Source organism: Ananas comosus, linkage group 22, assembly GCF_001540865.1.
Source record: "Ananas comosus cultivar F153 linkage group 22, ASM154086v1, whole genome shotgun sequence".
Taxonomy (NCBI): Eukaryota; Viridiplantae; Streptophyta; class Magnoliopsida; order Poales; family Bromeliaceae; genus Ananas; species Ananas comosus.
The window spans coordinates 364,450-385,317 of NC_033642.1; the positions used below are offsets into that span (position 1 = coordinate 364,450).

The 20,868-nt window shown below is 37.8% G+C and overlaps 3 protein-coding genes and 1 long non-coding RNA gene across 5 annotated transcripts; 2 read left to right on the forward strand and 2 right to left on the reverse strand.

The window, feature by feature from the left end:
- Nucleotides 408–3,844, forward strand: LOC109727635 (acyl-CoA-binding protein). Its single transcript, XM_020257796.1, has 4 exons — nt 408–486; nt 2,382–2,499; nt 3,318–3,380; nt 3,487–3,844. The coding sequence occupies exons 1-4, from the start codon at nt 475–477 to the stop codon at nt 3,570–3,572; spliced, it is 279 nt and encodes a 92-aa protein (XP_020113385.1). The 5' UTR covers nt 408–474; the 3' UTR covers nt 3,573–3,844.
- LOC109727479 lies at nt 4,804–5,792 on the reverse strand. Its single transcript, XM_020257620.1, has one exon. It carries the CDS (start codon nt 5,460–5,462, stop codon nt 4,884–4,886), a length of 579 nt encoding a protein of 192 aa, XP_020113209.1. The 5' UTR covers nt 5,463–5,792; the 3' UTR covers nt 4,804–4,883.
- Nucleotides 8,673–10,487, reverse strand: LOC109727480. Its single transcript, XR_002220782.1, has 3 exons — nt 10,346–10,487; nt 9,969–10,125; nt 8,673–8,813 (listed from the first exon to the last, which is right to left on the reverse strand). It is a non-coding gene; the product is annotated as an uncharacterized LOC109727480 (long non-coding RNA).
- Nucleotides 12,813–15,110, forward strand: LOC109727342 (uncharacterized membrane protein At1g75140-like). Of its 2 annotated transcripts, XM_020257428.1 has the most exons (2): nt 12,813–13,260; nt 13,291–15,110. In XM_020257428.1, the coding sequence occupies exons 1-2, from the start codon at nt 12,992–12,994 to the stop codon at nt 14,834–14,836; spliced, it is 1,815 nt and encodes a 604-aa protein (XP_020113017.1). In that variant the 5' UTR covers nt 12,813–12,991; the 3' UTR covers nt 14,837–15,110. The 2 variants fall into 2 exon arrangements, with proteins under 2 accessions (XP_020113017.1, XP_020113016.1); XM_020257427.1 differs by having other exon boundaries at nt 12,813–15,110.

Below are 20,868 nucleotides of genomic sequence, written 5' to 3' on the forward strand. Positions count from 1 at the left end.
GCTTTAAAAGATGTGTCCATTCTCAGTTACCGAGATTACATCATACCTCCTCTTCGGGAAAGTACCTGTGTAGTCATATCACAAACTTTATATATTAAAAAGTTACCGGACAGTGGCGCGCATTTTCATGGCCTCATTTCCCTGTTCCGTGTTTCGACCAAACCATCCTTCCTCATTGCCTTGTAATCATCGATGCGACTCAAAAACGCCCGCATACGAACTCCTACCCGACCGTACTGATCCCCGCGCAATCGACGGCCGAGATGACATCTAGGCACGCCCGCACGGAGAAATATCTGCGGACGCATGTACACAAATTACTGATAATTGAGCGGTGGCGTTCCCGTAATTTTTGTGAACTTTAAGGGCGAATGTTAGGAGAGATCGTGTTATATAAGCGTAGCGAATATTAGAGACCCAATCGAAGAGAGAGAGAAAAAAAAAAAAAAGGGAAAAGGGAAAAGGGAAAAGGCGATGGGTTTGAAGGTAATACACAAAAATTTCCCATTAATTCGTTTATATTTCTTAATTTTTGCCTAATTTTTCGACTTCTTTGTTGTTTTCTTCGCTGTTTACTGTTAATTTCTACTGAAAAAAGGGGTATTTTAAGATGGAAAAGTACGAGATTTGCTCCTTTTTTTTTTTTTCTTTTGAGGATGAGTTCGAATTTTTCATAAAATTTGTGCTGTTTTATTCTGTTTTTCCTCTCAATTTCTGCTGAAATTTTAGTTAATTTCCTGAAAAATTGGGTATTTTAGGTCAAAATGGAATAGATCGGGTTGATTTGTTTATTTTTGTTGCTTAATTAGGGTGGATTGTTGTGGGTTCACTCGAAATTAGGGTTTTTAATGCTTATTTCTCTGATTTTCTTAGATCTGGATCATTCATGCTTGATGGTAACTCAAACAAAAAGTAATAATTTCAACAAAATTTTGCATGTTCTTATTTTTTTTTTTCTTTTGAGATCTGAATGTATAAATGTGTATATATTTTCAGACCACTAAGAAGATCATAATGTTATGACAATTAAAATCTTTTACCCCCTTGATATGTTTTAAGAAATTGTTTTCGACATGAATGAAGCGTGGAAAACTATTTTCCTGGAAAACAGTTTCCATTGAGAACACTATTTTTCACAGTTTTCGTTTTCCGAATAAAAAAAATTCGGAAAACCTGAAACTACTAGTTTTTCATTAAGTCCGAAAAAACTATTTTTTCCCGAATCACACAGATGGAAAATAGTTTTCCGACCGGAAAGTAGTTAGTTTTCCGCTCAGAAAACTCTATTAGTTTTTCATGAAGTGTGAAAAAATTGTTTTTTGCCGAATNACTACTAGTTTTTCATTAAGTCCGAAAAAACTATTTTTTCCCGAATCACACAGATGGAAAATAGTTTTCCGACCGGAAAGTAGTTAGTTTTCCGCTCAGAAAACTCTATTAGTTTTTCATGAAGTGTGAAAAAATTGTTTTTTGCCGAATCATACAGACGGAAAATAGTTTTCCGACCGGAAAGTAGTTAGTTTTCCACTCAGAAAACTCTACTAGATTTTCATGGAGTGTGAAAAACTTGTTTTTTGCCAAATCACACAGACGGAAAATAGTTTTCCAACCGGAAAGTAGTTAGTTTTCCGCTCAGAAAACTCTACTAGTTTTTCATGAAGTCCGAAAAAATTGTTTTTTGCCGAATCACACAGACGGAAAATAGTTTTCCAACCGGAAAGTAGTTAGTTTTCCGCTCAGAAAACTATTTTCTGGGCTTATCTCCCGGGAACCAAGTTTTCCGAAAAGTATCTCAAAGAATAGTTTTCTGGCGGAAAAAGTATTTTCCGTCCGTTTGGTTTCTAGAGGTAGTAGTTTATCTGAAAAGTTTTTTTTTTTTGTTCCAGATTTCATGGAAAAGCCATGTTTTTGTTTTTCAAATTTTTTGTTTGGAAAATGATAACTGTATAAGAAGGTGTTTTCCACGGAAAACTTTTATCGGAAAACAGTTTTCTACGCATTTCGGACAAACCAACCTTATTGAATCCATAATGCTTGCCATGTTATATATGAGCTATAATTGTATTAATACATTTGATTCACTGTAACCTAGTTTTGTGTTAGATTTTGTTTCTAGATATCGTTTTATGAACCTAGTTGTATCTGAATTACCAAAACCAATTCTATGGTAATGTTAGTGTTTCTCTTTGATTGTGCTAGGTTAAATTTAAGCTACTGTTAATCAAGAAGGAAAAGTTTGGCATTGATATTTTTTCGTATCTTTAATTGAATACTTCGACAATTGCGAGATGAGCGAGATTTTGGAAGGACTCTTGCTCGTATCATATCAAGCGGTTACGGTATCGGTGATTGACGATACCTTTTTGTAATGCGTCTTGTAGGAAGAGTTTGAGGAGCATGCTGAGAAAGCCAAAACTCTGCCGGAAAATACCACCAATGAGAACAAGTTGATCCTTTACGGACTTTATAAGCAGGCGACTGTCGGAGCAGTCAATACCAGTATGTATTGCTCGTTTTTCATTTAAATTACTGACTTATTATAATTATGCGACTGTTTCTCATTATAATTTGAGCTCGAATCCTTCATTTTTTTTTTCTCTGTTTCATTCACTATGATTCCTGTCCAACTCTCTTTATCCATGCCAAACAACTACACATTCTTTTGATTTGGTCCTCAAGATGCGCAACTAACCAAACCAAATTGCCGACTAAACTGAACCGAATGAACCAAAAGCGACTCGGTCCACTTTGGTAATTCAATAATTTCGCTTTTGCTCTTGGGATTTTGTCTAAATGATTATCGTCAAGGATTTAAGTGTTGTAACACAGGATCGTGCCGAAAACTTGCCAACATGATACGACACGGTGCGTGCCGGACCATGCCGTTGTATGCCGGTCACAAAAAATACATGCGTGCCGACACATAATTGCATGAAATATTTATTTTCTTTAGCAACAAAATAATTTGTTAGCTTATTATATATCTTTATCAAGTTTTTTGAACTTTATTGAGAAAATACTTACTACTTTAAAGAAAAAAGAGTTTTGAGTTGTGTCATCGGCATGAGGGCTGTATCGTGCTGATATCTTGTTGGCACGATACAACGCGGTAGATACGGTCTGTATCGATAGGCACTTAAATCCTAGATTATCATATTATGGCTTTTCGATCGGTAGCTTATGAATCGACGTGAAATTTCCCTGGATGGTTAGAGGTGAGCTCTGGAAAACTAGCTTTGAACTTTCATTTGTTATGTTGGTAATATGCTGTAGATGCATGTTTTGTATACTAAATGATAAGCACTTTGTCACTGCAGGCCGGCCTGGCATCTTCAATTTGAAGGACAGAGCCAAGTGGGATGCTTGGAAGGCTGTGGAAGGTTCTGATATTACTACTTTTCCTAGTCTCTCCTTCTCGATCTTTTTCTTTTTAACATATTGGCGGTGTATATTGTTGATAATTAACACAGTGGTGAAATAAAACAGCGAAGTCGAAGGAGGAAGCGATGAACGATTACATCACGAAGGTGAAGCAGCTGCAGGAAGAAGCTGCTGCTGCTGCTTCTGCTTGAGCCGGCATATGAACTATGTATTGGCCTTTGCCTCTTATGGCGCTAGTCGGTTCAATCATTCTAGTATATGAACTATGAACTATGAACTATGAACTATATGAACTATGAACACTGTGTGTTGTTGGGTGCTTATTCTGCTATTTATCTGTCTCTTATCGCTCGAGAACGCCATTTAGTCGTTCGTATGTTATCGATTCAGTCATATGCTATCTGCATCTTGAGCTGTGTTTTAGTGAATTTAGTTGTTAGTGTGTTTGAATGAAGTTGTGTAATATTGCTGCTGTGCTGCTGCTGCTGCTGCTGCTTCTGCTTCTCTTCTGTTTTGGGGTTGTGTGTGTTAGCAAGATAGGCATTGTGTTTGATTTTGAGCTAAATTACAATATTACCCCTGTACTTACCCCTTTGTATAGTTCTCTCCTTGCCCTTTTGATGCAGATAGGTTTGGAAACACAAATGTGCCGCTGATGTAGAAGTAATATGATATTTTAGTTATTGTCGTTTCATTAATTATAATGTTGTTGTATTACTAGAGTATGTCTCCTACGTTTTCGAAAGTATATAGGTTTTCGTATTTATAAGTTGTTTTCGATGACAGGATATTAAAATCGACGATTGGTTTCGTTAGATATGATCTATACTATTAAAACTATTTAGAAATTAAATTTTATAATTTTTTAATATCATTTATGTCATTAGATCATTAATTTTTTATTAATTATAATGATGTTACATTATGTTACATCAGTCTAAATTAGAAGAATATGGGAATTAATGATAGCACCAAGATGAAAAATTCGAGTTAGAAATTATAATAAATAAATTAAACTTTTAGGATTAAAGGTGTCCTCAGTGGTGCATAACTATACAAAATTTTACTTACTAAAAAGAAAAAGCAATTCTATCAAAAGGGTACTCAAGAGTTTTGCCTCTCTTGCAACTAATTCATCATATATACAAAAAAAAAAAAAAAAAAAAAAAAAAAAAAAAAAAAAAAAAAAACGACATGATCCTAATTTCTTTATGAAAGAGCTCCAAATTGGTAATACTAATTCGCACTAATTCGCGCATTTGTGCATGAATAATAATATTTCCATGGTTTACACACTGCAATTTTTCTTGTTAAGTAAAGAAGATCATTAAAACTCATTACTAAAAATGCAAAAAGGTGGCGCTGCACGAATTTACAGCTCAAATGTATAAAATAATGAGCATATATAGAAGAAAAAAAAAAAAAAAAAAGCACAAATGCTCCTACTAGTAACACACATGATGATACCCATTTAAAACATTAACCCTGCACGACTTTTACAGCTAAAAATACGAGAACATATGAAAGAAAACAACAAAAGCCACTACACAAACAAAAGGTAACCACACCCCACTCTCACAAAACAAGCTGCATAGAATGAGACACAACAACACAAGCATATAAAAACCCAACCCAAACCCACCCCCCTCCCCACCAATAATAGAAGTCGGCGTTCGCTCCCTATCCCAGTGCAAATACGGCGCCGACTTCTGGGGAGTGTTGTAGTAGTAGTAGACACCCACAAAGTGTATCACCCCAAGCAGGACCAGTGCAGTTATGAGTGTGTTCTGGAGCATGTACACCGCGACGACGACGGCGAGGGGGAGGACGATGATCTGGCTCATGAAGTTGAGGAGCAGGAGGCCGACGACGGCGGCCAGGAGTACAAGCAGCGGCGAGGTCTCCGCGACCGACTCCTGGAGCTCGCCCGCGTATTCGTACCATTCGCTTATGGCCTCGCCGTAGATCATCCATGATAGGGCTCCGACCAGCAGCAGGGGCACCAAGGGAGACGGCCCTGAGCTGAACATCATCTCTCCCTCTCTCTCTCTCTCTCTCTCTCTCTCTACAGATTCATTCATATATATATATATATATATATACACACACGGAGAGAGAGAGAGAGAGTGTATAGACTAAAATGTACTTTTTTATACATATATATTCTTTTCTTATCCACCAAACAACTTAATGAAGTAATAAACGGGCGACAATAAAGAGAGAGCTGGTTAAACTAACTACCAGAAATATATACCCTTGGATATCGGATCGTGAACACATCATTTTCATTTTGTTGGCGGAGAAAGAAATTAAGATGTTTGATTAGCAGAAAATGCGTGGTCCACGAGAAATATGGTGGACCGGGTCTAGCGAATATAGTAATTCTAGTTGTGTGCTTCAATCTTGGGTGCATCTAACTTTAACCACCCATGGTGTCATGGGATGGCAACATTTTATAGTACTAAATTTGGTAGTTAAGCTGATCTTTGACAATGGTCTTAGCCACTTCATTAAACAATGCTTCTCTAGAATCATCTTACACTCTTCTTTTTTTTTTTGTCACAAGTATACAAAAATACTCTTCTTTTTTTTATACCAAAGCACTCCAATTTGTAGAGGGTTGTTATATATTATACTTAAATTGGGTAAACAAATTGCGCACTAATCCGCAAACTTCTAGCCCAAGTTCAATAAATTTATGGTACATGAAAAAATAAATATAATAAGAACTAAAATGAAGTACCGTCGAAAGCTTGAAGACTAAAGTAGACCTTCGCAGCTGTCAAAATTAAAAGTTCAGAGCCCAAAATTAAACTCGACTAGCTCGAAGTTCAGGAACTGGTAGTACAATTTACCCTACTTATATTTTTACCAATTTTCTAAATATTTTAGAAATAATATCTGAAATATTTCTGGTTGATCAAAATACTTTTATTAATTTTTAAAAATTTCTTCAAATATCCTCAAACCGATAGGATTTATTAATGAAATTTGAAATTTAAAAGAATATTTTGATAATTTCATAATAAATTTAAAATTTTGGAATAGTGGTCGATGGGTAAATAAGCAAAAGCCCCAATTTTTAATGTCCTTGACATAAGCATGACTAAGTGATAGGACATCAACTAATCTTTTAAAATGGGAGTTAGAACCACCTATGGCTTCTTAATGGTATTAAAGGGTTAAGAGCAATAGGGTATTTGAATCCGAACCCGATAAGCTTTTGGATACGAATAGTCAAAAACCATACGAATATGCGAATATTCGAAATCGGGTTATAATCAAAGGGTCATAAGCGATCGATTTCGTGTTATCGGACCAAATTAGCCCGACGATTCGATCAGATCAAATTCGGGTCGGGTTAGCGGGTTATATAGTTAGGTTGATTGATAACCACTAGCTAATATCTAGTGGGGTCAACTAAAAATTTATTGATGTACCTTACTTATTTATTGGTGTAGATGATGTTTGTTTTTTTTTTAAAAAAATCTTTTTATTATTTTGATATATATAGTTGTAGATATTAAATGAAGTTAAATTATTTTACCCAACAAGTTCATTAATGAAAGGGTGTACACATCAATACATGATGTCAATGCTCCTTTATTTTAATTTAGGGATAATTGCGTATGTTTGAAAATATTCGATTTATTCTTAATTTTTTTTCTTTCTAAAATATCTCTCATATGTTCCATAATTATTGTAAAATACCCTCACAGTTATTTCCTGTTAAGTTAACCTAGGTTAAACGTGAGTTAAATATCTACCACAGTTTAAAAAAATTAAAATGTCAATTTTATCCTTAACTTAAGGGCAAATAAGAAAGGTTGGTAACGGTAGAGGGATATATTGGAAAAGACCAAAAGTCAAAATATTTTTTGTGCCCTGACTTTAAGGGCAAATAAAAAAGACAGTGATGATGGAAGGGTATATTTGAAAGGGCAAAATAGTAATTTTACAGAGATAACAGAGTTACTTAACAGATTTTAACTCTGAGGGTATATTAGAAATAGGTTGGAACGTAGGAGGAGTATTTTTAATATTAGCCTTCTAAAAAGGTATATTAGAAAGTCGGGAATTTTTCAATGGTATATAAGCAATTGCCCCTTTAATTTAATATATATGTTGCTGTTAAAATCGGAACGGCGAAAAACGAATCAAGAAAAATACTTAATATAGGAAGAGAAAAGATAAGAAAAGAGCACACCGATATTTACGTGGTTCGGCCAACGGCCTACGTCCACGGACAAAGAAGGAGCAAATAATTTATTAATATTGAAAGACGGTGTACAAAGAAAATCTCTCAAAAGAACGAACCTTAATTAGATCCGAAACGCCGAAATTCGCATCAGTCAAAGCGAGTCCAAAGTAGCTTCTCTCTCACCCATCTAGACCTGGCAATCTCGACCCATACCCGCGGGTTACCCACAAATTTGCGGATATGGGTACCAACTTTTTCAACCCAAAAAATTACGGGTAAAACGGATGGATACCCATTAAGTTGTGGGTATTTCGGGTAACCCGCGGGTACCCACGGGCACCCGCACACATATTTTTTAATTACAAAATATATATTTTTAATTAAAATACATATATATTTATTTATCCTTCCTAAAAATTCTAACTATAATTTCTTATCGCGTCTTTTATATTACGAATTTAAGCTCTAAGACTTTAAATATTTTTATTATATGTTATGATATTTTAAATAATGAGTTATGTCATATTTTTAAAACTTATATATATATATATATATATATATATATATATATATATATATATATATATATATATATATATATATATATATATATATATATATATATATATATATATATATATATAGGGTATGGCTTTAAATTAGAGTCTAATTAGACCTCTAATCTAATTGGACTACTAAACATAAGTCTAATCTAATTCAATTAAAATTAGATTTCGACTCATATCCATGTAAGCCTGTCACGTCCCCCGCCCCGAGCCCGCTACGAATTTGGTCCGGTTCGGGCGCGACGAACGGACACCGAACGGACAGAGTCTCCCCTGTCCGCCCAAGGCTCCAGCGACGAGATTGTGTACAACAAGTGCCCAGGAAAAACAACTTGATTACATACACAATCATACAACGATAGCGAAAGCACAAACAGTGCTAAACAAACAAGAGCAAGCATCACGAGTAACCAACATACAAGTGAATAAAAGAGAGATACTAATCTATTACATCCATACCACGTAATACATTTAATTAACTTTACATTTAAACTTTCAAAATATTAAACATTGAGTTTACATCATCCAAAATACCTCACACCCTATACATCATCTACTCTCAAAATAGAAATAGGGTACTACTAATGCATAGGAAAGTAAGCTACCAAATGCCTAGGGCGCCAAGCCCTTACAACGATCCTCGACCGGCGCGCTAGTATTCGGACCTGTACTCCAAAACCACACGGGGTGAGAACTACGAATAGTTCCCAGTGGGTTCGGCCGCCGACTTCGCCGATCTCCCCACTAGGTCTAAGAATGCAAATAGACAGATAGTTGTGCTGAATTGAAACCATTTATAATAAACAGTTAGGAGTATAAAATAAACGTCTAACTATGCCTCAATCTGCAATAATGCATGCATAAACTTTAATCATAGTAAATAACTACAATTCTACTACATGATGCTTCAACAATAATGAAATGCCATACTTACTTAATCACACAGGTGAGGATCTGCTCACTCACCCAACTCACAATCTATCTTACTGGGGAGGATCCGCTCACTCGCCCGACTCACAATCTATTATACCGAGGAGGATCCGCTCACTCGCCCGACTCACTATCTAAACACTTCGGGGAGGATCCGCTCACTCACCCGACTCACACAAATACCACAACCCAATCTAAATCTCACAGGTGACGATCAGCTCACTCACCTGACTCACATGGGGAGGATCAGCTCACTCGCCCAAGACTGTCTGCGGGGCCCAAAAAGGCTAACCCCTCGGGATCCAAAAAGGCTATCCCTATCGTGTGACAACTCCGGAGTACACTGCTTGTGTGGGGCGACCACTCCAAGCTTCGAACAGACATACGAGTATGATCATATCCTCATCATTGAGGATACCCTACACTCTAGACAACCACACTTGGGAACTAGTTCACTTCTAAGTTCAACATGCAATGAGAGTTTTCATCTAAACTCTAAGTTCATCAATGCCACTCGTTCTTGTATTCAATGTTAACTAGATGCCACTCGTCATAGTTCAAAGTTCTCTTACACTAGTTTTGCCATACTATGTTTTTCATCAACATAAGCATGTCCATCAATACATTACTTGCACGTATCACTAAGTTGTCATTCAACTAGAGTTTAATCCACATTCATACATACGTTATGTCATATAGGGTGAAATTATATTATTTCAACTCATGCACACTAGATTCAAGTGTTAAATCCACAACTACACTATCATAGCATGCAACATCTACATTATCACTCAAGCACCCTATATGCTACATGTTCAATATGCAAATAATCAACATTAGTAACTTAGACATAGGGAGCAGTTCAACTGCTTCGGATGGCGCTCCCCCACCTTTAGGCGATGCCACGAGCCCACGATTCCGATTTCGCGATTTTAGGCAGCTTTCGCCGCGAGCTGCGGCAATCTGTACCTCAACAAGCCTTTTCTTCAATATCTTTGCACCCGCTCGACAAATCGACGAACCATCTTCGCCGACGCGTTCAGAGACCTAGCAATTAGGTTTGCGATCCATCAAATTAGATCAAAATCCTAGATTTTCCAAAACCCCATTTTGGAGCCCTAGGTTTCAACTAGGTAAAAATCCACCACTCTAGCCTTGGATTTAAGCATAATCCATCTAATTAGCATCCTAGGATTCCAAAAATACCATTTATAAGGTATTTAAACTAACCATTAAAGATCTACCATTAAAGGGGTAGTAAGCTTACCTCCAAAGCAAGCTCCAATGGTGGAGAGGAAGAAGAAGAAGATGCTAATCCCTCTCTTGATCTTGTTCACCAAATCCTCCTCCAAGATCCACCCGTGTAGAGAGAGAGAGGAGAGCTTGAGAGAGAGAGAGGTCTTCTTTTGGTTGCAATGTGAGGGAGAAGGAGAGGAAATGAGCCCCCAACCCTCTCTATACCCTTGGCACAATTGCACAAAGGTCCCTCAACAATATAAGTCACACACAGTCCAAACTAGGCCATTTTCGGGTGCTGGGACCGGTCTCTGGACTTGAGGGACCGGTCCCCGAATGTCCAGAAAAACAGCATTCCAGACTTAGCCAAATTTTCAGCTTTTTCAGCTTTCGGGGTTCGTTTCGCTCCGTTTTCGCCCGTTTGACTTCTGATTCGTTTCAAATCGAACCGAGACTCTCCAAACATGATTTTGAGCATATTTTCATCATCTTTTCATCCACGCTAATGCTGGATTTAGCTCATAGCCTAACATAGTCTTTCGGGTTCCGTTTCTGCGCCTACGGGCACCGAATCGCCCGAATGCTTCCAAACTTCACCGGAACCTTTCAAATGGCTCTCCAACCAAATGTACACCGTAACTTCATGATTTTAGAAGTCCGGTACCTTACCAAGCCAAATTAAATCTAAATTATATCTAATTCTAATTAGATTAGAATTTAATTTCAATTTAGATAACTATAAATCTAAATCAAATTATGACAGTTGCAACCGCTATTTCCCCTTTGTTTTTTATTTAAATATTCCAATATGATACACTATACAATATTTATGTGATGAATAAAAAATAAAGTATAAACTTTATATGTGTTGGATCGTTGGCGCTATCCATTAATCTCAAAAGCTTGAGCTGTTAAAAATACGCAACCAATTTACTTAAAACGTACAGATACAGCGTCTATGAGTCTCGATTGTGACTCGGCCCAACCAGACTCACGCCATTTCGAACATGACTCGGTCCAACCCAGCCTCATGCCATTTCGAACATGACTCGGCCCACAGGACATCCAGCCACAGGACATAATGCTGGCCTATTTAAGCCAACAATATGTGTTACATGTGCTATTTTTACAAGAATTAGAAACTATCTTTACCACAGAGCCGACCCTGGCCCGATATGGCATGGTCCGAATGTGTTGTGTCGAATATTTTAAAAATTAGATCGAAGCGTGACCTAAAAAGTTACTAGATCAAGGGTCACTTGTTTTGTTTTTTTTGAGAGAGATAGGTAGCACGTTACCCGCTTTGTTGATTTCATTTAGAAATAAACTTAGCTGAAAATGTGAATCAACTAGGATTCAAACTTGGGCCTCGAGTACCAACCACCAAGCTCTTTGCCACTTCAGTGATTCAACTACTGATTGAACTAGAAACATCATCATAATATCATAAATATTTAATTATTTTTAGTTTTATTATAATATATTATATAATACAATATTGAATTTTAGACCAAATAAGTGGATGCAAGTTTTCAAATTTTATTTTTCATAATAGAAAAAAGTTAAAAAAAAATAAAAAAATTAAAATTATACTAATGAACAAAGAGATAAAAAAAAATTTTAAAAAATTAGCCGATTTGTTTAGGGCTAGATCAATTCATTGGTTTACTAGTTGAATCACCGGTTGAGCGATTTAAAGCGAATTTTTAGTTTATTCGACTCAACGGGTTGAATCAAACCATTTTAGAACTTGGTTATGGTCGAATCGGTCGAACCAGCCAGTTCGACCTGGATTTTAAAACATTACTCTTTGCAATCACGCTGGCAATAACATTTTATTTAATAGTACATTTTTATAATAAAATAAAAATAAAACAAAGTTGTAATAAACCAAACCAGAGCAAATTGAAGTTCACTTTTTTTTTTTCCCCCCTCCACTCAACAATTACACCAAAAACAGTATGTCGACTCCGGTAGACCGGGTCTACGGAAACACCTTCACCACCGCCTCCTCCTCTTTGTTCCAAAAGTCAACGCCTACGGTCAACCAATCCACAGTCCTGGGTCAACTCTCCAGGTGCTTCTGGTAAACAATAGGAAGGGTCCCTGCATTATTCAAATTAGCAACTTAGTCCTTGAATCTTCCACCCGTATTAATACTTTAGTTTCTAACATCGAAAAAAATTCAAAATTTAATCCTTTAATAATAATAATAATATTTCAAGCTATTAAAGTAAGCGAATTGTAACTTGCAAGGAACTGTACTATTTATAGTAAAATAAAATGTTTATTTTTTTTAATTTTTTAACTTTTATAGGGACTACAGTGCTAATGTAAATAGATGACTATGGTACAAGGACTATTCACGACTCTGGCGCCACGTTTCGAGCCCAAAACTGCGAAGCACAAATATTCGTACAACCCAGTAAACACCGGATCCCTCTCCAACCCCATCACTACGCCCTTTTTCTTTTTTTTTAATAGTTTGCTAGTGTACTGGTTTTTTCTCTTTCTTTTCCCTTCCAATCTCTTCTCCCCTTCCTCGTAAAACCCTAACCCTAATTCCTTCGATGCGAATCGAGCTCGCGAGGTCGCTAATGGCGGAGATCTGAGGAGGAGGAAGGGAGAGGGAGCGCGAAGCGGAGCGGAAACCCTAGGAAGCCCCCGACCTCCATCCATGGCGGCCTCCGCGAGCGCCTTTGCCGCTTTCGCTGCCGTACTCGTCTTCTTCTTTGTACCACACGTTCCTTTCGCCTTCTCCGCGGGATCGGAACCCCCTTCGTTCTTCGACCGCCACGAGGCCCAGCTACAGCGCCTCGAAACCCTAGTCGAGACCCTCTCGAGGTCCGTCTCCGCCCTCGAGTCCTCCCTCTCCGCGTGCTCCGCCTCCGCCGCCAGATCCGAGCAGCTGTTGCCCTCCCCCGTTCCGGATCTCTCACCGGCGTCCGGCGCCGCCGCCGCCGCCGCCGCGGGCGGCGGCGGCGAGGGGAACTCGCGGGGGGTCGCCGTGACGAAGCACAGGACGCTGTGGTCGGAGCGGTTCCTGTTCGCCGCCGCGGCGCGGCTCGAGGACTCCGCCGCCGCCGCCGCCGCCGCGGTGCTCCCCTACGAGGACGTCGACGGCCTCAGCAAGTACTTCGCCGTCGGCGACTCCCGCGGCCGCGTGTACGTGTTCTCCGCCGCGGGGGACGTCCTCATTGAGCTCCCCGCCTTCTCCGAATCCCCTGTCACCGCTCTCCTCGCCTATGTCTCCCGCCGCAATGAGAGCCTCCTCTTCGTCGGCCATGCCGACGGCTCCATTGCCGCTCACCGTCTCTTCGAGTCCTCCGCCAATGCAGCTGACGATTGGTTCACCCTCTCTGTTGCAGGATCCCGCCTCTTCATCCGCGGCGGATCCGATTCGTCCCCTGTGCTCATCCTCGAGGTCCATCAGATTGGACGTGCCCGCTATGTCATCACCTCGGATGGCAGTGGAAGAATTAGGGTTTTCACGGAGAATGGGACCCTCTATGGCACCGCCATTGCCTCTAGCCGGCCTCTTGCTTTCATAAAACAAAGGCTCCTCTTCTTGACCGAGACCGGTGCCGGATCCCTTGACCTAAGGTCGATGGCTTTGAGAGAAACGGAATGCGAAGGTCTCAATGGATCAACCCCGAAAGCTTACTCCTTTGACCTGTCAGAGCGGTCGAAGGCCTATGGGTTCACCGTTGGTGGCGACTTACTTCATGTAGTCCTCCTTGGTGATGTTGCCAATCTTAAATGTAGGGTTCGAGCCATGAGGAAATCGGAGATCGAAAGTCCTGTCTCTATCCAAACCATGAAAGGCTATCTCTTAATTGCGAGCCATGCCAAGGTCTTTGTCTACAATATCTCCTCGCAGTTCTATGGGAGGGTTGGAGCTCCGCGGCCGCTCTTTTTCGCAACCCTCAAAGAAATCAAGTCAATGTTCGTGAATTCTCATGCTACTTCTGACGAATCATTAGTTGGGATGCCTTTGATCGCGGCCGATCGCGAAAAGCTTGTGGTTTTAGGGTTTGGGGATGGATATATAGGTGTGTATCAGTCAAATTTCCCGGCATTCAAGGTGGAGAGCAATGCTGTGGTTTGGAGCGGCCCTGTTCTACTATTCCTTTTGTTTCTGATAGGGATATGGCAGTTCTATGTGAAGAAGAAGGATTCACTAGGTTGGACGCCTGAAGAGTCTTTCAACTCGCCAGTTGCTGCCGCACATGCTAGCCTTCTCAATCACACAGGTAGTGATAGAGCTTATGCAGATGGTGCGCGCGCTGGCGATCTTAGGGAACTGCGAGGTGGCGGTCTAAGAGGTGCGCCACGAAGGTATGTTTCGCCTCCTCGCTTCTCGGCAGCGACAGGGATACCATATAGACCTGTTTCTGCCGATCCTGGTATTAGAGGACCTTCGGAATTGAAATATAGAGGACAAAATTCAGAACCCAGTTTTGGTAAAAGAAGAGATCTGTTGTTTCAAAACACTCAGGTCGTAGAGGATCACGTCGAGTAGAGCTTGTTAGCTTGGGCTAGTGCACCTTTTTGATGTTCGAATTCAGAATCATGTTTCCACGTTTTATAACTATGAGGCATGTTGTTGTATTTCTGGATATGTTGTAAGAGTAAAATACAGTCTCGAAATGAGGCAGAAATCAGAAACTGTAGCTTAGAATCGTACCAGTTGTACTACTCGAGTGTTTTAGAAGCGCAATTATACGTTCCATGGGATGTGTAACAGCATGGTCTTGCAATAATGAAATCAGAGTTTCTTTACTGCTTTCCATTAATTTCATTGTTTGCCAACATTACCCAGTCCAGCTGCCTTTATGACGTGCTTTGACAATGCATTAACCATAACAGATGAACACTTAACTATGCCAGCATATGAAACTATTTCATATCTTCTAGATTTTCGGGCATCTTGCTGCAAATGCTATCTTGCTAGGCATGTAATAACTTTTTGTTTTCTATGATGATAATTGTATGGAGCCTTATATGTATGAGTTACTATGCAACCATACTTGTTCAGAGTTGTGTAATATGACATGGCTCAAGCTGTTTTCTAAACAAGCATGTTATTCTTTACTAGTTTGTTTAAAGTCCTTTGCCACTTTATATCATGTTGTGCCGTAGTATCTTTTAGTTTTTGTGACAATTATGAGCTAGCTTCTTCCCCACTTGTTATGCTACGATTGCAATGTTTCGTATGTTATCTTCAAAGATATTTTGTACATAGACAATCACATAAAATAAGCCATAGCTGTTCTCATGGTATATATGGAAGGTTCGAATTAACTAATCAGTTTGGAGCTAAATATAATGCTTGCTGATTGGATTGTTGTCTATGTTATCTGATTTGTCGAGTCTCTACGAAATTGCTATTTCTTGTTCTTCATCCTCATGATGTTCTTTGTTATCTTTGTTAGCCTGAATTAACTTGTAGAATATCACAGTTTGTTAGTTAAGATTGCCCCGCCCTCATGTTCTTGTATACTTCTCAATACTATAAAAATTTTGCCATGGAAATGTATATTGCAATGTGTTTGATGTTGTATATGATATTGGTCAGTTGTCTAGTTAGTCTAGGAAATCCGGGGAGATCTAAGAACTAAAATTGATCAGTTCTGGCATGAAAATCCTGTGGATATATCTAGAGATTGTAGTTAATTTGGTTGAGTAATGAATTAATTTGATATTCATTAATGTATTATTTTAGCAGATACGGTCTAACTCCGGTCTTGTTGGCATCGGCTTCATGGAATGAAGTAACAGGTTAATGCAGTTATTGATTATAGTAGTGGTTGTATCTCATGATCAAGGATTGTCAATTTATATGTTGGCATGGTTGGCATAGGCGACACAAGCTTATCGGCATGAACGGCACGAGGGTCTTGTGCCAGCCGTGCCAGACCATGCCGACCGGCACGACAATCCTTGCTTGCAACACTTTGTTCCTTTTTGGGTCAAAAAAAGATTCAAAAGAACCTGAAGCCATAGCTAATACTGCAATCGAAGACATCATGAGCACAATCGTGATGATACTGCATCAGTACCACTGACTAAATTATTTTTCAACTTTGCTCTTTGTCAATCTGTTTTTCAACTTTTCTTCTTCTAATGAACAAACAGTGCTAGTAATACAGTGCTAGTAATGTGTCTATTTGTTATATGCATGATACTAAGGCAACTTATATCTAGATTTGCTTAGACTGGAACCTTTTGAGATTTTGATGCTAATACTTTTATGTACATGCAATGCTGTTTCATGTTGCTCTGTCAATGGTAATGTAAATAGCAGATGTTATCTGTGAATCAATCTCTAATGATACATTCTTTTCACCTCCGAAATTTACTCAAGTACTGGCATACTTTAGCTGCTTTTTTAGGTTTATATCTTCTTTGCCTTCTATGTTCGATCAAGCAACAAAGTTAGTTATAGAAAAAGAAAAAAAAAAGCAACAGATAAATTGGTATAAAACGCCAAATAAATTTATCTGGATTAAAGGCTTGATGCAATATTCGTGAATATTTTTGTCGTATTTTCTAAGTATCTTTTTCCTTCCTTGTACTGAGATATTGTACAATGGGATAGACATTAATGTTTTTTTGTATTGCAATAGCTCCAACTACTAGTTTCTTTGAAGTTTTCAACTATGTGTGATGAATTAACTCCTAGGATGACTAGCTACCTAGAAGGCTCCCTTTCTTCTTGTCTTTTTGCACATGCAAATAGTTGAAAACTAAAGAAAACCAGTAATTTTGCACATGCAATAGTAGTGAATCTTTTTGTTGTATTTTCTTAGTATCTTTTTCCTTCCTTGTACTGAGATATCGTACAATGGGATAGACATTAATGTTTTTTTGTATTGCAATAACTCCAACTACTAGTTTCCTTTGAAGTTTTCAACTATGTGTGATGAATTAACTCCTAGTATGACTAGTTACCTAGAAGTTTCCCTTTTTTCTTGTCTTTTTGCACGTGCAAATAGTTGAAAACTAAAGAAAACCAGTAATTTCGTATTCGACATATTTGTGAAGATTCGAGCAGAGCGCGGAGTTTCACTCTCTCAAGACTGTAAGTCCACATCAGAGTAGGATCCTTGTAACAGCCTCTTTTTAAATGTCACATCTCTTTCTGTCTCTGGTGCAGATATAGAATAGCTTCTCTACTCGAGAAGCTACGAAAGGAAAATCTAGAGCTTCTGACCGAAACGGAAAGGGGTACAGAGTTTTTAAACCTCAAAAAGCACAAGGTAAAACTCTTGTTTCTCGAGCTTTTGTTTCTGGACGTAATGTGAAGATATTGGTGAAATTTTAGTAAACTTGCGTTTACCGTGTTATTTCTAGTGATTGGTTAAACAGTGTGACATTTTTAAATAGACTCCACAAATTTCTTTTTCTTAGTTTGGGTTTTCGTCAGTTTTTATCAGTTGGATTTCAGGTTATCAAAAAATCAGTTAATTTTTGGCTTTTGTTAAACTTAACAGCTCCGACGGTGATCCCTGTAACACGGTTAAAGCCGTTGCATAAATTTAACAAAATCGAACTATTTCAAATCAAGACAATTTGCGGGGCCTGTTTTGAAATCCTCTGTAGTTGAGGGGGATCTTACATTCATTTTTACCATATGAGAAGTGGTCCTCTCTGTGTAGTTGAGAGTTTCTGACAGTGTATGTGTCTTAATTATCTGAAATAGATTGTTGCAGAAGCAGTGAAAGCAACAGATCAACTTGGGCAGCTGGATCATTTGGATGTGTTTACATTATGGTCTCGGCGTAGTTTTCAAAATAGCTGTTTTAGATAGAGAAATAGTAGTCAGGTGTTTGACAAGTAAAAGTTCGAAAGCTTCTGCCGTAGCAGAAAGCTGGAATGAACGTCCGAGTCTTAAAGGAGAAGCATTAGTTAGAACTTCATGTTCTAGGGGAATTTCAAATGAGTTGTATCACTTTTTCCCTTAGTAGCAATTGTTAGTAGTTGAGAGAGTAGGTTTCATATAGGGAAAATGCCATGGGCCAAATGAAGGGATCTTTTCATTTTTATTACTTTATTTATTTTTTAATGGGAAAACGTCAAATACCCCCCTTGTGGTTTCACTTTTTTTCACTTTAGTACCATGTGGTTTAAAGTGTATCAAGTTAGTATCATGTGGTTTTGCACTTTTTCACTTTAGTACCCTGTGGTTTAAAGTGTGTCAAGGTAGTATTTTGTGGTTTCGCACTGTGGTTTAAAGTGTGTCAAGGTAGTATTTTGTGGTTTCGCACTTTATCACTTTAGTACTATGTGGTTTCGTACTTTATCACTTTAGTACCCTGTGGTTTAAAAATCACAGGGTACTAACTTGATACAAAAATAAAATCACAAGGTACTAACTTGATACAAAAATAAAACCACAGAGTACTGACTTGATACATTTTGAACCACAGGGTACTAAAGTGATAAAGTGAGAAACCACATGGTACTAACTTGATACACTTTAAACCACAGGGTACTAAAGTGATAAAGTGAGAAACCACATGGTACTAACTTGATACACTTTAAACCACAGGGTACTAAAGTGATAAAATGAGAAACCACATGGTACTAACTTGATACACTTTAAACCACAGGGTACTAAAGTGATAAAGTGAGAAACCACATAGTACTAACTTGATACACTTGAAACCACATGGTATTAAAATGAAAAAGTGCGAAACCACATGGTACTAACTTGTTTGCGCCAAGCTCAATCTCACCATCCTCAACATCATCCTCGATGCCTACGACCCCATCTTCACCTTGCATATGACACATCTCATATATCTTATCGAGTGTTCGACGTCTTAGTGTGGAGTACAACGAACCACTAAACTCTTTCAGAAATTTAAAATAATTGATGCCAAGATTGATCAAAAACATGGGACCATAACTTTGATCATTATAAGTAGACATATCTTTATTAGAATTGACGTGACATATTTTATCAAAATTAATAAAAATTTGAATAAGGCTAGAATGAAAACTCTCTCTCTCTCTATATATATACTCTATTAATATGTATAAATTTTATGCCTTACACATATGATGAGTTATGAATTTTTTTTTAATATTTTAGTATTGAAAAATAAGTTGACAAGACTAGTGGAAGAATTAATAAGATAATTAAACAAATCGCAGTCTTTGAGAGACTAAGCATCTGTTTGTTTCACGGAAGATGAAGTTCAAATTGAAATAAACTTTTTCGAGAAAATTAAAATTCAGGTAAAAATTAATTCTCTCTCGCTGTTTTTGCTGTTCCATTAGCAAAAAGTAAACAACATGAAAGCTAAAATTTTCACACGTCTTGTGTTTGTTTCATCAAAAATTATTGAATCTTCACGTCTCTGTATTTGTTTCACCAAAAAAAAAAATCTCCATCATTAATATTTTATTTTATTTTATTTTATTTTTATTTTAATTGACCTCGGCCCAAGGCGCCCGAGGTGGGATGAAGTAAGGATGCAAATGGATATGGGTAGGTAGAGATGCAAATGAATTTGGGCGGTAAAAAATAGTTCGTTCCGAATCCACCTCGATGTGCAAAGAAAATAGAGAGATAGGTAAGATTCCCTTCCCCTTTTTTCTATCTATCCTAATCCACTAAAAATTCGCTCCCGTCCTTAATATGTCCAGATCACTTTAATTCCAACATTTTCAAGAATTAAAGTTTCGCTGGAAGATGAAATTATAGTATATTTAACAATAAAAATAAATATATATAGTTGAAACCATTTTGGCCCTATTCAGCACTCTTGGTGAAACAATCACACAACCTCAAAAAAAATCTAGAATGCAGTAGTCATATTATTGACGTGGTGTCTCCAACCAATCAAATTGCTTTTCTGGAGTTCACTCGTCCCATAATGATTTTTGGATAAATATTTTTATCATATTTTTCTCTCAAAATTTTAAAAAAATTATAGTTGATCAGAATAGATAATGTGATATAGCTGCCACGTAATGAACTTCCTCTCCGAGCTTTCTTGTAAAACCAAATAATAATAATAATAATAATAATAATAATAATTTGACTTTTGCTTATCTATCGCTTACTTACTATTTAAGAAAGGACTTTTTTGTATTTAGTTTCTCACAAAAAAAATTTTTATAACTAACCCCACAAAACTTATATTTATAAGATTGACTCTATCCCTGCCAGGCAACCGCCATACAAGCGCCATGTGATGTGGCAATAGGTTAAGTTGAACATAGTAAATCATTCATCATATCTAAATACGGTGAATAATTCACTGTACGTGTCCTTCCTAAATCCTAAACCCGAAATATTACGTAACACCATAGTAAAAAAATAATGAAACACAATTAACAATTCACTGTCATGTTCAACTAACCTACGCCGCCGTCCATGCTCGCATGGTAGGGATAGGACTAATCTTTAAAAACATAAATTTTATGAGACTATTTGTAGAATTTTCTTTTTCGAGGGGGGGCTAAATGCAAAAATAGCCCAAAAGAAAATATGTTTACTCTTTGTTCCCTACTCAACCACCGAGGCGACACATAACACGC

What these genes read in the sequence shown, in the direction of transcription:
- LOC109727635 (XM_020257796.1), top strand. An exon ending in TGTCGGAGCAGTCAATACCA is followed by an intron (nt 2,500 to 3,317) that starts GTATGTATTGCT and finishes TTGTCACTGCAG; the next exon opens with GCCGGCCTGGCATCTTCAAT. An exon ending in TGCTTGGAAGGCTGTGGAAG is followed by an intron (nt 3,381 to 3,486) that starts GTTCTGATATTA and finishes GAAATAAAACAG; the next exon opens with CGAAGTCGAAGGAGGAAGCG.
- LOC109727479 (XM_020257620.1), bottom strand. Translation starts at nt 5,462, where the DNA reads ATGAATGAATCTGTAGAGAGAGAGAGAGAGAGAGAGAGAGAGGGAGAG.
- LOC109727342 (XM_020257427.1), top strand. Translation starts at nt 12,992, where the DNA reads ATGGCGGCCTCCGCGAGCGCCTTTGCCGCTTTCGCTGCCGTACTCGTC.